Source organism: Zootoca vivipara, chromosome 13 (assembly GCF_963506605.1).
Source record: "Zootoca vivipara chromosome 13, rZooViv1.1, whole genome shotgun sequence".
In the NCBI taxonomy this organism is placed as follows: domain Eukaryota; kingdom Metazoa; phylum Chordata; class Lepidosauria; order Squamata; family Lacertidae; genus Zootoca; species Zootoca vivipara.
The window spans coordinates 30064327-30083786 of record NC_083288.1 but is presented as its reverse complement, the minus strand read 5'-3'; the positions used below and the strand labels follow the sequence as shown (position 1 = coordinate 30083786).

Below are 19460 nucleotides of genomic sequence, written 5' to 3'. Positions count from 1 at the left end.
CACAGGGTTTTTTTTAAAAAAACTAAATATGAAAGAAAAGACCGCCACCTACCATGAGTTATTGGAAAATACACAAAATGAACCCAAGTTAAAAAAATTATGAGGAAATCAAAAAGTACCTTACGAGTTGGCTGCAATATTTTCAAATAAATCAGAAATTTATGGAGGACTAAAAATTGGGAATTGCAAAAGAGAAGTCTAAATTTGAAAAAGAATTGATACACAATGATAAAAAGTTGATTTCACGCATGTATGACCTGTTATTGGAATGGGAGTTAAAAGAGGAACAAACTAAACCATCAATGATAAAGTGGGCCCAAGATTTGGGACATAATATACTCGTAGAACAGTGGGAAAGGCTGTGGAAAAAAAGATCTAAAATTTACCGCGTGCTACAACCTGCGGGAAAACATCTTTAAAATGATGTATAGGTGGTATCAGACACCTGAAAAACTAGCTAAAATGTATAAAAACAAATCACCTAAATGCTGGAGATGTGAGAAAGAAATAGGAACTCAAATGCACATGTGGTGGAAATGTGCAGAGATAAGAACATATTGGGAGAACATTTATGAAGAGTTAAAGAAAATGTTGAAATGTAAGATTATGAAAAAACCAAAAATGTTCCTATTAAATATAATACCGGAAGATATAGGAGACGTAAATAGGAAACTATTAATGTACGGTATTGTAGCCTCGAGAGTGCTGATCGCGAGAAACTGGAAAAGCAGAAACATTCCTAATATAACAGATTGGCAAATACTAATGAAATAATATTCACAGCTAGCTAGAACCACTGGGAGAATTAGAGGACAAACAAGACAAAAAATAAAAAAGGAATGGAGGATCTTTGACGAATATATAAAAACAATCAAGTAATTAAACCTCAAAGCAGACTAAAGCCGAACCAAGTTGAAGTGTTAAAAAAATAGATAATAGAGGATTTCTTTTGTGGACGACGATAAGGAGCTGCATAAGTTACATAGGATATTATTGGAAGTTGCCGGTATTTTATGCATTGTTTGTAACTTTTTTTTCTTTCTTCAGGTTTTTCTCTTTTCTGTATCCTTTTTCAGTTTTTTGTCTTTTTCATTTTTATTATAGAGATGAAAAACATGTAACACATTGCTTTTCTGTTTTCTTTTTTTCTTTTTGTATGTAAATATATGTATGTTTTTAACAATTGAAATAAATAAAAAAAAACATTAAAAACAACAACAAAGCAGTTTCAGAAGAGCTTCTTAAACATAATATATCTTGCAGATGGTGGCCAAAGCAGGGTGTTCATATATGGTGCAGTTTAGTGGCAGAGTGTATTCTGATGGTTGAATTTCTGGAACCTTAGGTGAAAAGATCCTAAAAATCAGGTTGGTCAGTACAGCGGTACCTCGGGTTATAGACAGGGCCGTCGCTTCAGTTTAGGCAAACTAGGCAGCTGCGTAGGGCGCCACAATGGAGGGGGCGCTGGCCAGCCTGCCCACGACCCCCGTGCTGCCTGGGGCCGCCTCCACTGCGCCTGTCACCTGTTGAGCAGCTTCAGGCTGCTATTCCAAGGTTCGTGTGTGCCTGCGGAGTGTGCGATTGTCCCATCTTTAAATATAGGGTCTCGGAGCGCTGCTTTCTCTTCTCTTTCTCAGCTCTCCTTCTCATTGGGACTTTTTCCGGGAGGTGGGGAGAGTACTTGCCATTTCTTCCTTTTCCCACTTATGTCCTCTCTTACTGTGACATCACTCCCCTACCCGGTCACCTTGGCAACCTCTGCTTGGCACAGATCCAGGAGTCTCTCCCTCTTTGTTGTGCTAATGACCAGCAATCAGCACCTTTGTTAATGACTTATCCTTGGCTAGCTGGACTTGTGATCCCAAACTTTAAAGCAACAGTGCTGTACTTGTTGAGCATTTGTTATGTGACTTTTAAAATCTGCCCTCCCAGCCTTGTGCTGTCCTGATTTTTTGGGGCTCCAACTCGCACCACACCTGACTGCTGGTCATACTGCTTGGGGATGAGTGGGAGCAAAGCACTTAGGGGGCACCAAGTTGGGGAAAGACTGTAATGATTAAATTCTACAGTTTAGTTCTGCAAGTCCTGCCCCTGAGCAAAGTGTACAGGGCACCTGTGATTAATCGAAATATGAACAATAGGAGAATAACTGAAAAACGTATGCTAACATGACTTAGTTGGTAGACACTTAATCTCATGGTTTTGGGTTCAAGCCCTACATTGGGCAAAAGATTCCTGTATTGCAAGGGGTTGGACTAGATGACCCTCATGGTCCCTTCCAACTCTACTATGATTCTTTGATTTAACACATGACAATTATTCACAGTTTACTTAGTGACTTATATGATGGTGTTAAGCTGCTGTGGGTTAAGCTGCTGTAGGGACACGGGTGGCGCTGTGGGTTAAACCACAGAGCCTAGGGCTTGCTGAGCAGAAGGTCGTTGGCGATGGCTCCCACTCAGTCCCAGCTCCTGCCAACCTAGCAGTTCGAAAGCAAGTCAAAGGGCAAGTATATAAATAAGTACCGCTACAGCGGGAAGGTAAACAGCATTTCCGTGTGCTGCTCTGGTTCGCCAGAAGCGGCTTAGTCATGCTGGCCACATGACCCGGAAGCTGTACGCCGGCTCCCTCGGCAAGTAAAGCAAGATGAGTGCTGCAACCCCAGAGTCTGTCACGACTGGAACTAATGGTCAGGGGTGCCTTTACCTTTTCCTTTACCTTAAGCTGCTGTACTTAAAACAGCAGCCTTTCTTTTCAAAATGAATGATGTGTGCATTGTTGCTATGAGGTTGTTGCTTATTTGCTGTGGTTTAAGAAGTGACTGTTAGACGTTTGGGAATAACCCAGAGAGAAATTTCTAGGTGTCAGAAAAGATTATATATTTATGCAACAACTGCGCCCATGTTTTGTTAGCCCCCAAATGGAAAGTGAACAAGGTCCCAGCTAAAGAGGAGTGGTAACTTAAGTTGATAGAATATGCAGAACTTGCAGATTTAACAAATAGAATAAGAGAGCAAGAATAACATATATTTAAAGAAGAGTGGAAAACATTTATTGAATGTATGGGAAAGAACTATAAAGCTGAAAACACTGGCAGCACTAAGATAAATTCAACAAAGTAAATAATTTTTGATGGATGTAAAAGTGGAAAACTGATTTGATAAAAAAATAAAAAAAACAAAAAATAAAAAACAGCTGAGAGGTGCGGCGAGGTGGCCCCAGGCTCGCGCTCCCCGCGCGCCTCCGAAGCTTTGTACGGGGAGCGTGATCCTGGGGCCACCTCCACTGCGGCTGTCAGCTGTTGAGCGGCTTCAGGCCGCTATTTTTTTCTATTTTCCATTTTTATTTATTTTATATTTTATTTCTTATTAATGGGGGGGGGGGCGCCAGAAGGTGATCTCGCCTAGGACGCAAAAAAAATAGCACCGGCCCTGGTTACAGACGATTCAGGTTACAGACTCCGCTAACCCAGAAATAGTACCTCGGGTTAAGAACTTTGCTTCAGGATGAGAACAGAAATCGCACGGTGGCGGCACGGCGGCTGCGGGAGGCCCCATTAGCTAAAGTGGTACCTCAGGTTAAGAACAGTTTCAGGTTAAGAATGGACCTTTAGAACAAATTAAGTTCTTAACCTGAGGTACCACTGTACGGAGAAAAGAATGATTTGGAGAGCTTTAGGGAAGATCGGCAAATAGGAAAATGCCAAGAGTGAATTTCCCAGAGGTATACTAGTGCATATGCATCCAAAAGGTACTGCACAGCATAATATGACTGAACCCAGATACATTTGGGTATGTCATGCTTTCCTTCTTATTATCTGTTCCCTGTTATTCAGTTCAGGCCTCAACACAATAATGTAACATTTGGGGGCAAATATGCACCCCAGCAACCCGGCACTAGAGGCTAAAATAGAAAAGATCTCCACAGCTACCATGTACTTTCCCTTGGAGCTCAGATAGGATGGGATAAAGGATAACCAAACGCTGCAAAAGACCAACATGCTGAAGGTGATGAATTTGGCTTCATTGAAACTGTCAGGTAACTTTCTGGCAAGGAAAGCCACACTGACGCTGATAATGGCCAGAAAGCCTATATAGCCCAAAACACAGTAAAAGAATGTCAGAGATCCCTCATTGCACTCCAATATAATTTCTTCTCTTACTGAATGAATGTCAACATCTTGGAATGGGGGAGAAGTTACCAACCACAAAAAGCAAATGCCTGCTTGGAGAAATGAGCAGGAAAGAACAATGGAGTCAGCTAATGACTTCCCCACCCAATTCCTCAGGCTGGATCCCGGTCTGGTGGCCATGAAAGCCAGGACCACTGTGGTGGTTTTGGCCAACACACAAGAAACAGCCACTGAGAATATGATTCCAAAAGCAGTTTGTCGGAGAAGACATGTCACCTTCTGCGGCTGGCCAATGAATAGCAATGAACAAAGGAAGCAGAGCAAGAGGGAGACAAGGAGGGTGTAGGTGAGACTCCGGTTGTTGGCTTTGACAATGGGAGTGCTGCGGTGCTTCATAAATGCTGCTAGCACCAGAGCTGTGATCAAGGAAGAGAAAAGCGCAAAAAAGGCTAAAGCCATCCCCAATGGTTCATTGTAAGACAAGAAGGAAATCAGTCTGGGAACACAGGAATCTTGGTTCTTGCTTGGATAGCTTACGTCACTGCATTTAGAGCAGTCGTTCATATCTGAAAAGGAAAAGATAGGTGCTTTATGCTGCGCATCTCTGCTACTTCAAGGCAACTGGATACAATGCAAAGTAGTGGTTATGTACTTTTTTCTATGTCCATCTGGTAACACTCTAATGTTTAAAGAGAAGATTGAGGCAAGTGAGATTAATATCCTTTGGAGCAATAAACTTGTAGCCTGCATCTGCTGTACTGCCGCTTGCTTCTGCTTTCTGGTGCTCTACTTTTGGCGTGCTCTGTTGTTTATCAAAAAGAGTTTGACACTATTTGACAGAATATTTCTTACCGTCTTTGACTGAAATTTTCCCTTCTGGACATAGGATGCAATCATAGCAGCAAAATGGATCCCCCTCCTTCACTTTCTTGCTAAAACCAGGACGACAACTTTCACTACATACAGAATGAGGCTTTGCCTAATCAACAAATGAAAGAGGTCCATGTCAGTATTAAAGTACAAAATTAAGAACAAACTATGGCCTTGCCAACTCAAATTACTAACAATTGGCTCCTACCTGATTAAACCAGCTGTGCCACGTTATAGCACTCTCATTGATGCTGAATACATTGCCCTGAAGACCTTGGGGGTCCACCTGTCCAACTTTCACTCTATGAAAGGATTGGTTTGAAGAAAAAATCCAGTTGGAAATGTCAAATCCAGACACTAACTCCCCATTCTGGTCAAAGGAAACCTGGTCACCAGCACTGTTGTTAAAGGAGACTCCTCTCAGAAAGTGATGGGACTAGGATAAAAGGGGAAATGTAAGAGTGTAGAGCATGATGCATTATGACAGGAGTGCATTGAATATTTTAGAGGGAGTTATAAAAACACTTTTCCTTGATGAAAACTTATTTGTTGTTGTTCTCTATGCCCCTTCTCTCAAACTATAGCAATAACCAAATAAGAAAGAGTTTTCAAACAGTTAAATTTACTTTTGAGAAGCTTTCTTGACATTTTTTAGTTATTCCTGACTGGAAAAGGTAAAGGGACCCCTGACCATTAGGTCCAGTCATGACCGACTCTGGGGTTGAGGCACTCATCTCACTTTACTGGCCGAGGGAACTGGCGTACAGCTGCCAGGTCTTGTGGCCAGGATGACTAAGCCACTTCTCGCGAACTTGAGCAGCGCACGGAAACACCGTTTACCTTCCTGCTTGGAGCAGTACCTATTTATCTACTTGCACTTTGACGTGCTTTTGATCTGCTAGGTTGGCAGGAGCTGGGACCCAGCAGCGGGAGCTCACCCCATCACAGGGATTCGAACCGCCAACCTTCTGATCAGCAAGCCCTAGTCTCTGTGGTTTGACCCACAGTGCCACCCGTGTCCCTATTCCTGACTGGTAGTTTCCGTAAAAAAACCCAAAATGCCCAATAAAGGTTTGATAAGTAAGTTTCCTTAAAATACACCCTGAAGCAAATGGATTCTCATAGTATTATTATTATTATTATTATTATTATTATTATTATTATTATTATTATTATTAAAAACAGTTTTCTGAGTATATAATTGTCTAAAAGGGTAGATAATATATTGGTGTAGATATAGCTAGATACAGACAGGATTTTTCCTACTTCATATGGAAATGAAGTAATAGGAAATTGGGAGCCATATGAAGCTTGGGAGTCAGTTTACTCAGCAGTTTGAGCCTGGTGTGCATAGACAGTCTATGTGCTGTAGCTCAGGGGTCCATTACCTGCCAGAACTGTAGATTCCAAAGCTTCAGCCCCCTTTCAGCCCCCAGTCTAGATGAGAACATAGTTTGTAAAGCATAGGCCACAGCATAGACAGCATTGTAGATGCTGTAGCTGTGGCCAATCATCCTTGTTTCAAAAAAGGGCCCAGGAAGACTCTCCAATTTCTCTTCCCCAGTACAGAAATCCCCATCCATTGTGTCAGTTACTCTATTTGGGAATGTACAACCAAATGCATGTTGCCAGAAGTCCAGGATAAAGCCATCTCCTTTTGCATGCAGAGGTTTCCTATTCTCAAGAAATTGTTGAAATCCTGAAGGATCCTTGGAGTGAATTGAGAAGGAGAGAGCACCATGGATCATGTCTATATTCCAAGTCCTTTGATATGTGATAGATGTGAGCTCCATCTGGGCTGTCAGTATCCACACAATACCTTTTTCTTGACTTGTCACATGTTGGTGTTCTGATAGGTATGAGAGCCATCTCAAAAAAACAATTGCCAAAGATTCTGCATAGGCAAGCACTGCATTTGCTTTACTCGCAATGAGTTTATCATGTATTTTTGCCCCCTGAGTAAACATACTATTAATTTCACTGACAATTGTTTGTTTGTGGCTTCTTTCTATGAAGGCAAAACAGATACCACCTTGGGAGAAAAGTGGAGATACAGTTTGGACAAATCTATCTCCATATTCATCGTTGGAGGTAAGGATTCCAATCCATATCCACTTAAAATGCAGAAGTAAAGAGAGAATTCCTGCATACTGAATTGCTTCCTGAGGTGTCATCTGGTAAAAAGAAAGGCCTGGGGTTTTGTCATTCATCACTGGAGCAGGGCTATATATGAGCTAAAAGAGGTGTGAAGGGGAATAGAGAATGAGAGAAGTTTTTCTTTTCTTTTCCTATTTTAAGTCTTCACATTAATCTACAATCATCAAATGAACGATTCTTATGGAACATTAAAATTGTACTTTTCCCATGCAGCATTGTGGCTTGAGTGACAAGTTACTCAAAATTTACGCAGCACGCTGTGGGTTAAACCACAGAGCCTAGGGCTTGCCGATCAGAAGGTTGGCGTTTCGAATCCCCGTGACGGGGTGAGCTCCCGTTGCTCAGTCCCAGCTCCTGCCAAACAACAGTTCGAAAGCACGTCGAAGTGCAAGTAGATCAATAGGTGCCACTACAGTGGGAAGGTAAACGACGTTTCCGTGTGCTGCTCTGGTTCACCAGAAGCGGCTTTGTTATGCTGGCCACATGACCTGGAAGCTGTACGCCGGCTCCCTCGGCCCATAACGTGAGATGAGCACGCAACCCCAGAGTCGGTCATGGCTGAACCTAATGGTCAAGGGTCCCTTTACCTTTACTCTACTCATGGGGGAAATTCACTTTCCAGATGAGGTGTGGAAGAGGACCCCTCTGACTCCCACTCTACTTCCAGGATCCCTGATGACAACGGGGTAGGACTCATTGAAAATACTGTCCTGATGTTCCCCCTTCTGCCAAAGTAGAGGCTCCCTCCTTCTCCCCTTCAGACCTATCCTGGCAACCACATTGTGTCTTGATTTATGTCTCCACAGGACCCATGATAAGTTTCTGCTTTTAAAGTACATTCCACTAATTCAGATTTTACAGATCAATTCCTGTGGGGTGTATTACTTGGCTTAGATTTGATGTCCATCTCTTAAAAAGAAAAATTTGTCTATTTGCTCCAATTGTACCTCCTTCTGTCACATTTCCCGTGTGTCCGCCTCTAAAAATCTGGAAGGATCTGCCCTACCTGTGGAATCTTGTAAATATCCAAGACTGTTGCCATGTGAAAGGAGGTCAGTGGGTCCAGTCCTCCAATAACTGCAATGAGGTGATCCTGAATGTCACATTTGTAGTTTGGGAAATGTTTCCATGGTGTGAATATAAGGAGCATTGTAGCATGGTAGGTGCTTTTGGCAGTGAAATAGCTGTCATAAATGCGGAAACCCAAGGTGATGTTGGGTAACATCTGAGGGTTTTCATTTATTTCTTTGATTGCAAACACCAAGGTGAGAATGTGTTGGTAATTCTTTGTCACCACACTAGAAGAAGAGATGTGTTCTGTATTAGAATGTCATTCTGCAGTAGGGCTAGGACACTGGTGGCCAAAGACAACCAGATCAAACTCATAAAGCTTTCTCAGCAATTCTCCTTCCCCAGCAGTGGAGTAAATTGACAGGGTTAAAGCCACCATCTGCTTCAGTGTCCTATCATTACTGGGCTGCCAAAGCATGCTTGGAGCAAGGAGGCAGCTGCAAGGGCTCTTCTGATTTCAGCCAAGCAGAGGAGCATATCTGCCCTACCACCTATTTTTGTCCAATTCCATCCAGGATTGGCAAAAAGCATATATTTATTTTGTCAAAAGGCCAATTCCAAAGAAGCAACAATACAGTGCACACATTGAAATATGTTAAATGAGCAAACCATATTTGCGGTATCAGCTGAGAGGGCAGGAGAAGGGAGATTTTTGTTTTTTAGTTAAAAATATTTTTATTTCTTATTAAACATAAAATCAACATAAATCAACATACCACACAAATACACCAAAAATACCCAAATTATAAAAAATTAAAGAAACTTATAATACAGAAAAGAGAAGAAAGAAAAAGAAGAAGAAAAAAACCCATAATAAAAGAACATAAAACACAAAACACAAAACAAACTTCCCAGCACTTCCATATCAGTTCCCTATTTACAAATAAACTCCACTATGCTTCTCCCTTATAAACTTCTTATTCCCTATCTCATTGTCTCATTGTCCACATATTAAATATCTGATTAACTCCTTGTGTGAACTAACCAAAGCAAATAACCAATTTTGAATTTATACCTTCATTACAAAAATAATCCTCCACATATCTCCATTCCTGGGATTTTTAACCATCCCTTACAGGTGGCATCTCCCCAATGAAGAGGGGTATGTGTATGCATGTGTGTTTTGTGTGTGTGTCCATTATGCATGTGTGTGTTTGGTACAGTGCATGTAAATGTTGTACACAAGAGATTTTAGAGATCCCGGCATGTGACTCTAGAGGCAAAGGGTGAATACGGACCTTGGCTGAATGTTTCCCCTCACCTGTGTACAGCTTCTTGTAAGATGATCACCATCTTCATTACTAGAGCTTTTAAATAGGCAATGTATTGAGGCAACCCTTGTCTTAGTGGTGCTATATGAAGATTAAATAAGCAAACCATATGAAAGTTGGAGTACTTCTGCATTGCAGCTAACTGAGTGCCTGGTGCTGCAAACAATATTAGTTAGAGGTCCCACAGTGAAAACTATTAAAAGTGAGAAATACTCAGGTCGCAACTCCCAAGACACATCACTCAATTGACAGAAAGAATAATGCATTAAAAACAAACTCCTTACAGAAGCTCTTCATGCAGAGTCTGTGGTGGTACTTCTGTGAAATGTATGAAATTGGAGACGATTATGCTCTGGGAAATAGGGACCCAGGTGGCATAGGGACCCAGGTGGCGCTGTGGTTAAACCACTGAGCCTAGGGCTTGCTGATCAGAAGGTCGGCGGTTCGAATCCCTGTGACGGGGTGAGCTCCCGTTGCTTGGTCCCAGCTCCTGCCAACCTAGCAGTTCGAAAGCACGTCAAAATGCAAGTAGATAAATAGGAACCGCTACAGCGGGAAGGTAAACGGCGTTTCCATGTGCTGCTCTGGTTTGCCAGAAGCGGCTTTGTCATGCTGGCCACATGACCTGGAAGCTATACGCCGGCTCCCTCGGCCAATAATGCGAGATGAGCGCGCAACCCCAGAGTCGGTCACGACTGGACCTAATGGTCAGGGGTCCCTTTACCTATGCTCTGGGAAACAATTCCACCAATGAAGAGGTCACCTGGCTGTTGATAGTCATGAAGTGGAGGGTGTGGATCTTTAACCATGCAGTTAAGAATGTGGTCCTTGCATGCCATATGAGGAAGCAGTATCAGAAGAAATGCTACTAGAATGTCAATCCAGAATACATTATTATTATTATTATTATTATTATTATTATTATTATTTCTATACAGCCCTTCACCAAAAGATCACAGGGCTGTTTATACTATTTTAAAAACACACAAAATGTGTAACATACTAACAAAGGAATTAAGGAATTAAAACAAAAATGGGGCAACAATCCAGATTGGTACACATAATTTTTCTTCTCATGTTCAAAATCAGAAAACGAATAACTATATCAACAGCAATACAGACTTCATTTTCAAAAGTTTGCAATTTCTCCTTGCCTTTGACATGGATGCTTCTGTTTCCTTCTATTTTCATCTTTTAAGGTTCCAACTTAAAATGCAAAACATCAGATATCAAAGTCTTATGTGTATTTTGTCCTGTCCCAGATTGGAATGCCATGAGGTATATATTTATATCATCCTACAAAAGTTGTAATTATTTTATTTTCTGTTTTTGCTGGTGGCTACTGCAATTCTTCGGGGTTTTAATACAATGGAGGAAATAATTATAGTTCTTTTGATAATTAATGGGCAGGCTAATCTCCAGTTTGAAGTTGCGACTTCTCTGAGGGATTGCTGAAGAAAAACTTTCCCCCTCCGCATCTGAAGAGTTTCATTGTCCTGCTTATAGTGAATCCATTCGTCTACAGCATGGGAAACAAAGAGATCAAGACTGCCTTGGAAAAACTCTTAAATTTTGGGCCTTCTAAAACTGTATTTAGAGTTCTATAAAAATGCAAGCATTTAATATCAATTAGAGTGTGCTCTGGGACTTCTTACCTTATTATTCATGTCATCCATCTTCTGTAATTCTTCTTCACCCACTATTACTTTTTTTCTTATTACAGGTATCTGAAGAAGTGTGCATGCACACGAAAGCTCATACGAAAATAAAAAGTTGGTCTTTAAGGTGCTACTGAAGGAATTTTTTTATTTTTTTTCTTATGTTCACAACATAGTAAAACAAGACATAACTACCATATGTCCTTATTACTGCTAGTATCTGGTAGTACTGAAGTATCACATTTTTATTAGATGGTGGTACATCTTGTACATTATCATTCTACTACATTATAAAATTGTGATTATTTTTGCATACTAAATGTGCTTCCTTTCTTTTCCACCTGTATGCCTCTCAGACTGTTATTGCGTTTTCAGACCCAGAGACCTCCCTCCTAAATAAAGACACATTTGACTCAAATTTTAGTTTTGGTTTTTGGCAGAATTTAGGCCACAACTTTATTGATTAAAGAAAGGTGAGTGGTTGCATAGGCTCTGGTTTGACTAGCTCCCTACACCCTTGCAGGTAGCGCTGACCCAGAGCTCTATCATAGGTAAGCCAAGGGTGAACACCTGAGGAAGGTGAACAGCCTGGGAGCAGACTCTATTCACTCCCCAGATGCTCCCCTGGACTCAGGCATGGACACAAGCCCTTTTGGGGGTTGGCCAAACCAAGTTGAGTCCCTAGATTCATTTAACGGAATACCCTTCACATAGGGATGGCGAGACCATTCTCCCATCCCTATCACATGAACCAGTGCCTATCCACAACCTTACAAGTTGTGATGAATTGCTATGTTGCAGGTGAAACCCAAATGGCAACAGCCAATCAGCCATGGGAAAATTCCTGCCATGCCCCTGTTCCAACAACAGACAACACATGATGGCATAGCAAGGTCAATCGCAAAAGGCCCAAAATTAGGGAAAGGTGAGCAGGAGTTCCGATGCACAAGCCGAAAGAGGAAGCTCTAGATCACGTGCATGGGTTAATATAGGTCCCTTGATCCATTTAGACTGCAACCCCATTGGCCAGATTGAAACCCAGCATTGAGGAACCTACTAATCGGGTGTTGTGACTATCCAATGGACCCACCCGCAACCAAGAGGTCAGTCTCTAGTTCTCACCGCAACACGTGCCCTCTTTTAGGGAGGTCACAATTTCTTACACTAGACTTTTCCCTTAGAAATTTTCACACTCTGAAGCCAATGTCATTAGAGTGGAATAGTAATACAGTGGTACCTTGACTTATGAAGACGATCCATTCCGCGGCTGTCTTTATAAGTCGAAGTCTTCGGTTGTCGAAGCGCCACTTGTGCGAAGCGCGATCTCGCGCTTCTGTGCATGCACCGACTGTGCGCGCCGCTTTGTGCAGGCGCAGAACGCGCATGCGGCGGGCGCACGGCGAAAAGACTAACTATAAAGGGGCAGCACTGTGTGTTGGAAACACCAAAGTTAGACTTGTAAAAGGTGGAAGCTGCACACCCAACACATGACAAATATTTTTTTTAAAAAAGAACATCACAAATTATGATGTGATTCCCTCCCCCCCCACTTACGGCAGAAACAATCTCATATTTAACTCAGTCTTCCCAAAGTATACTGCTCAAAGGTAGTAGACACTTGTGGTGAATTTTTTTGTGGGGATAAACCATTTGGACAAATGTTTGCACTAGTTCCTTTTTCTTGCATTTGGAATCACAAAAATCAGCTTAGACTATGACTGCCACCCAATAAATAAGGGCTGATCCCAGACATTTTGTTGGCTGAACTGAAGGAGGAGTTAGTCTTCCCCCATTCCCCACTTAAACAAGGAAGATGAGACAACATCTGACAAGACACATGAAGGCAGCAGACTATCTTAGGAGGCAAAGGGCTGATGACATAGCACAAATCTAGTTCTGTCTTCGTATACTTCACTGCTGCTTGCTCACTCTTCCAGCTAGGATTCAAAGAAATGCTGTAATGCAGTAGTAGAGGCACCAGCATGTGTCTCAGGAGAAGCACAATGCATGCACATGAATTTTGCCTCCTGGAGTCCTGGTCTGGCTGTCTTGCTACTTTTTCAATCGGGCAGGGTCATTTGCCAATTTCTAAGAGATAGGGAGCAGGGATGAGGCAAGAGAGGCATATGTATGGTGGGTATTCTTAAAAAAAATGTTTTAGCAGATTTTACCACATAAATATTAGAGGAGGGAAAAGTGCAGACTGGCATTTTGATGAGGACAACATTGTGCGGATATTATAAAAAGACACATTTCCAATTTCCAAGGAAGCATGGGCAGTACCAAGTCAATAATAAATTGAAACATGGAAGCAATTGTGATAGTTTGATTTGATTGATTGTATTTCTATGCTACAAGATCCATCTGAGGAATGTAAACAATGCTTTCCGATCAGTTCTGCTGCACTCTTGGGAGTAAGATCCCAAGATGGAAAAAGAGACTTAAGATAACACACCTTCCATGTCTGTTGTCGTTAGCTGATGCAACATTTAGTGGCTATTAAAGGTAAAAATCAGTTGCTTCTTCTGCATACAGAAGTGCCACAGGAAGGTTAAAAGTTTTTGGTTGGGAAATGCATAGACTTTCAATTTTCAGTACTTTGTACCCCAATGCAGCTGGAGGGAAATTAGTTCTTACAAGTAAATGTATTTCAAAATGATTTAAGGGGGTTGAGAAGTTTTCGTTGCTTTGAGGTAATCTAGGAATGCTGGTCTCCATTTTCATTTCCAGTCGTCTGAGCTACAAGTAAAGGTAAAGGTAAAGGAACCCCTGACCATTAGGTCCAGTCGTGACCAAATCTGGGGTTGCGGCGCTCATCTCGCGTTATTGGCCGAGGTCTATTGAGTTACAAGTAGTCTCATGTATAAGAATAATGACACAGAAATCCTTACACTGTTCTACTTTACAGAATGTCTAACTTGTTAATTTATTTTAATTTTTAAAACCCTAATTGAACTAGCCTACCCCCCAAAATTTATTTGGAACTGGATCTGGGAAAGACAATAAGCTGTTCAGCATGTTTAATCTAGATTTAAGACAGGTATGACTGGTCAGAGTTAACAATATTAATGTACTGTCAAAAATTGGGGAATTGTATGGAGGAAAAGATTGCTGTTCACTAGGCAGTTCTTTAAAATGTTTGTTGAAAGTGACTGTACATTGTAACGTACAGTCTATTCTTGAATAATTGTCCAGTGGGGAAATATGGCAACCAGTTTAGGATGTATTGTCACCTCCTGGAAGAATTTTCAGATGATTCTGTGAATGTATGACTAGTCATGATCAATAGCTGTTTAGGGGAGTTTTTAATGTGTGACATTTTAATGTATTTTAATCTTTGTTGGACGCTGCCCAGAGTGGCTGGGGAAACCCTGCCGGATGGGCGGGGTACAAATAAATAATAATAATAATAATAATTAGCTAAACATAAACTCACTTACCCACAAAGAACCGCAGCTGTTCTTAAAGAGCCTAGGTATGTTTTAATTTTTGAACAGTGAATACAAAGCAACCTATGGTCATAAATCTATTATTCTTCATATTGATATTCATCATTCCCTATTTCTCCCCCAACATTGCTCTTGGGCTGATACTCTTTCGCCACTTTTTTTTGTTGCTTTTGGGAATAGAAACCCAGATGAGCCAGTCAGGGTTGATCCAAGACCTTTTGCTGGCTGAGATGAAGGATGACTTCCTCCCCACACTCCATTCCCTTCTTAAAGTCTAGATATCTGAAACCACATATGATGGCAGCAGATTAGCAAAGAGGCAGGTCACATAGCACAAATCCACCGCTGTGCTCTTAGTACTTTGCTGCTGCGTGCTCTCTGCTTTATCTAGTGACTGCAGATGTACAATGGGTTATTTTATTTTATTTTGCAGATTTTGCTAGAGATCTTCTGTGGAATATGTGGATTAAAGGGGGGGGACGACAGGCTATATGTGTAATTTGTATGCATGTTGTCCTCCAGCTGCTGCAAAAACCTGCATAATTACCGTAGGACCCATAACTGAGTAGTGAGCCCCTATGCAACACATATAAGTGTGTGCAAGTAGCTTCTCTTTCTGATGTTCCATCTAATGCACAGATGCCAAGGGATGGCTTGAGGGAGAAAAGTGGAGATAACCTCACCTACTCACAAAGAACCGCAGCTGTTCTTAAAGAGCCAAGGTAAGTTTTAATTTTTGAACAGTGAATACAAAGCAACCTATGGTCATAAATCTATTATTTTCATATTGATATTCATCATTCCCTATTTCTCCCCCAACATTGCTCTTGAGCTGTTACTCTTTCGCCACTTTTTTGTTGCTTTTTTGGGGGGAAACCCAGATGAGCCAGTCAGGGTTGATCTAAGACCTTTTGCTGGCTGAGATGAAGGATGACTTCCTCCCCATTCCCTTCTTAAAGACTAAATACTAGATATAGGACAGCATCTTAAACCACACATGAAGGTAGCTGATTAGTAAAGAGGCAGGTCACATAGCACAAATCCAGCTCTGTGCTCTTAGTACTTTGCTGCTGCTTACTCTCTGTTCTATCTAGCTTTTGCTCAGTGCTTGCTCAAATAAATGCTGCAGTGACTGCAGATGAACAATGGTTTTTTTTTTTTTTGCAGATTTTGCTAGAGATCTTCTGTGGAAAATGTGGATTAAAGGGGGGTACAGGCTATATGTGTACATTGTATGCATGTTGTTCTCCAACTGCTGCAAAAGCCTGCATAATTAGGACCCATAACTGAGTAGTGAGCCCCTATGCAACACATATAAGTGTGTGCAAGTAGCTTCTCTTTCTGATGTTCCATCTAATGCACAGGTACCAAGGGATGGCTTGAGGGATATAGAATCATGTTGCAATGCAAACATTTGTGGGTCAAGGCCCCGTCCCCCGCTTTATGCTAAAATAAGACAAATTGACACAAGCATTTTAGGTTAATGAGCTAAAAAAGGCCACAACTTTATTGGTTACATAACGTGAGTGGTGTTGGCTTAGGCATTGGATCCGAACCAACTATATTTGACTCCTGCCCGCTCTGCAGGAAGTCACACAAGAGTTAACAAGCTGTAGGAGGAGTTGGTTGATGCAAATCAACTGGAAGCTTTCTCCTAGAGCAAGGGCTCCCAACAAAATTTTCTCGAGGACCCCTCATCAACACTGATCTTAGAAGGGTTAGGTTCAAGGGACGCCGACGAGTTAGGTTCAATGGACACTGACAAGATCAGTTTGAGAGTCACTGACTTACATGCTTGAACATCAAATGCATTATCTTCCTCTTCATCTGTAGGCCTTTGTCGTTTTAACGAACCACTTTTTAACCAACGGTCCATTTTTAACTACGCGAACTGTAGCTTCCGCGAAAAACAACGCTTTGTTTACAGACACTACTGTTTTGCAAAGAGGCAGCGTGCGCCAGGGATGAGGGAGGGGAATGGAGAAGACAGGGTACCTGCGCAGTAGCACACAAATGAAGCCGACACGCGCAAAGCATCTTGGGGAGGTGAGCGTTAGTAGAATGCGCGCGCTGCCTCTTTGCAAAACAGTAGTGTTTGTAAAGCGCCACCTAACGACATACAGCAGAACTACTGCCTATCTAATTCTAGTTTTGCACTAGACTCTGCTCATGCAGGAAGCAGCCAAAACAAAAAATCTGTTATCATATGAAATATATTTAATATATTTTTTATTCTAATAGCATCTTGCGGACCCCTCTGGCATAGCTCGTGGACCCCTGGGGGTCCCTGGACCACCTGTTGGGAACCACTGTCCTAGAGTCACCGGAGGGTCATGCCATGGCCCTCGCCACCACCTGGGCATCAGACAGGAACCATGACCACCGGATTTCTTTAACGGAATACCCTTCAAGGTCAGGTGTTGAATGCATGAAAATAAGAGGGAGGGAGGAAGCAAGGGATATCCATGTGTCCAGGAAACAAACAGGCTGAGCCACAGTCCTGCACTCATTTAACCACGCCCCCCCCCCAGCCAGCCGTATTGGCTGACTGCGGGCATGACACAGGCCAGGGACTCTCTGACACAGTGGGCTATCGAGACCCCCTGCAAAGCATGGAAAGCGAGATCCACTCCAACCCCTCCCCTTTGGGAAGAGAAGAGGCTTTGCAAAAGGTGTAGAAGGGGAATGAGCGGACATAGTGAGTGGACAAAGAACCATCATTTTGTTTTCCCAACGGGAATTAAACAAAGGAAAATGAGATACATTTGAATGTTAAATTAAAGGAACTATGTTTAAATCAAACTGGTTAATCAATATTTGTTAACAATTCTTGATTTCTTCCTTGTATAGGTAGCATGCGAACAATATGCACAATCTTACATCCATGTCTGCCTTTCTGCTGCTGGAATTCTCAGACGTTCGAGAACTGCAAATCTTACACTTCTTTGTATTTCTGGTATTGTACTTAACAGCAATAATAGGGAATCTTCTTATTGCTACTGCTATTGCTCTTGATCATCATCTTCACACACCCATGTATTTCTTTCTACTGAATTTGGCCATCATGGATCTTGGAACAGTTTCAGTCCTGGTACCCAAATCAATGGCGATTTCCCTCCTAAATTGCAGATTTATTTCGTATTTTGGATGCGTTGCTCAAGTTTTCTTTTATATCTTATTAGGAGCATCTGACTATGCTCTGCTAACTATAATGGCACATGACCGATATGTGGCCATTTGCAACCCACTCCACTATGAGACAATTATGCACAAAGGAGCCTGCATTCGAATGGTAGCCATTGCGTGGATTTTTAGCCTTCTTTATGCCATATTACATACTGGGATCACCTTTGCCAACACGTTTTGTTCTAATGCTGTCAATCAATTCTTCTGTGAAATCCCAAAGTTATTGAAGCTCTCCTGTTCCAACTTTTACTTAGTGGAAGTTGGAGTTCTTGTGCTAAGCTTTAGTATAGCACTTGGTTGTTTCATTTTCATCATCGTAACATACATGGAGATCTTTTCTACAGTGCGCAAAATCCCTTCTGTCCATGGTAAGAAAAAAGCGCTTTCCACTTGCCTCCCTCACCTCACTGTTGTCTCTGTCTTACTGTTCACTGGAGTATTTGCTTATACAAGGCCTCCCAGTGAAGCTTCTTCTGATCTAGATATAGCTTTTGCTGTGGTGTACTCCATAATTCCTCCCACATTGAATCCATTCATCTACAGCATGAGAAACAACGAGATCAAGACCGCCTTATGGAAACTCTTAGGTGTGTGGCGTTCTTCTAAAACTATATCCAGAATTCTATAAGAAGGCATGTGGGTGCTTTACGATCACCTTCTGTATGTGAATTTTCCCCTATTATCTGTTGTGGAATTTCTGTTTTGCATGAAGGCAGCTCCTAGTTTAAAACTTGCCATCTCCAAGCAGGGCAAGGAATGATTACCTGTCTGAAGGCCCAGAGAGCCACTGGAAGTCTGTGCATATAATACAGAGCAAAATGGAACAATGGCTCTATGCATATCAGGCAACTTTGACACAAATTCCCCCTAATGTGTCAACTTTATTCTGCATGACTTTGTAATTTGTTCACCTGTGTCTTGTAATGGAGCCATATATCCCATGAACGACCCCATCAAGCCTCAGTCCTCCAACAGGGGGCTGAGAGGGCTATATGTCCAATGCCTATGCTAAATCCTACCTACATCTGAAATCAATAAAGTTGTGGCCATTTTTTTAAAAAAAATCCCAGAACATTTTCTTGTTCACTTTGTTCACCTTCTTAAATTGGGCCTTGTTCCCAGAGGTGGGGGCAATACTATCATCTCATCCACACCATACATTTAAAGCACTCTTAACACCCTTCAAGGCCCATGGCTTTCCTCCACAGAATCCTGGAACGTCTGATTTACTGAACAATATGAGAGCTGTTAGGAGACCTCAACAAACCAAGTTTCTGGGAAATATCTCTTTATTGCATCCTCTCTCTTTACTGAATACAAAATGCACCTCCATTTAGGTAGCACTTGGCAACAGGCTGTCATCAAAATTCTTTTGGGGGTCGAGAGAATGATATGGGAAGTGGGAATTCAAAGGTAGGTTTCAGTGCCATCCTCTTATAAATTCTGGCGGCCTTGTTCTGCAGTAATTGAGGCTCCTAGGTCATATCCATGGGCAGTCCTATGTATACACCAGGCACCCCCAAACTTCGGCCCTCCAGATGTTTTGGACTACTATTCCCATCTTCCCCGACCACTGGTCTTGTTAGCTAGGGATCATGGAAGTTGTAGGTCCGCAGTTTGGGGATGCCTGGTATAATCCAATATATGATTCGACCAGGAGTTAACC

General features: G+C 41.9%; 2 protein-coding genes across 2 annotated transcripts; one reads left to right on the top strand and one right to left on the bottom strand.

The window, feature by feature from the left end:
- Positions 1–3796: 3796 nt before the first annotated feature.
- Positions 3797–9529, bottom strand: LOC132592940 (vomeronasal type-2 receptor 26-like). The gene is made up of 6 exons (XM_060281185.1): positions 9492–9529; positions 8166–8457; positions 6391–7236; positions 5211–5438; positions 4985–5111; positions 3797–4698 (listed from the first exon to the last, which is right to left on the bottom strand). Exons 1-6 carry the CDS (start codon positions 9527–9529, stop codon positions 3797–3799), a joined length of 2433 nt encoding a protein of 810 aa, XP_060137168.1.
- Positions 9530–17474: 7945 nt separating this feature from the next.
- LOC118079090 (olfactory receptor 14A16-like) lies at positions 17475–18422 on the top strand. Its single transcript, XM_035103128.2, has one exon. It carries the CDS (start codon positions 17475–17477, stop codon positions 18420–18422), a length of 948 nt encoding a protein of 315 aa, XP_034959019.1.
- The last annotated feature ends 1038 nt before the right edge of the window (positions 18423–19460 follow it).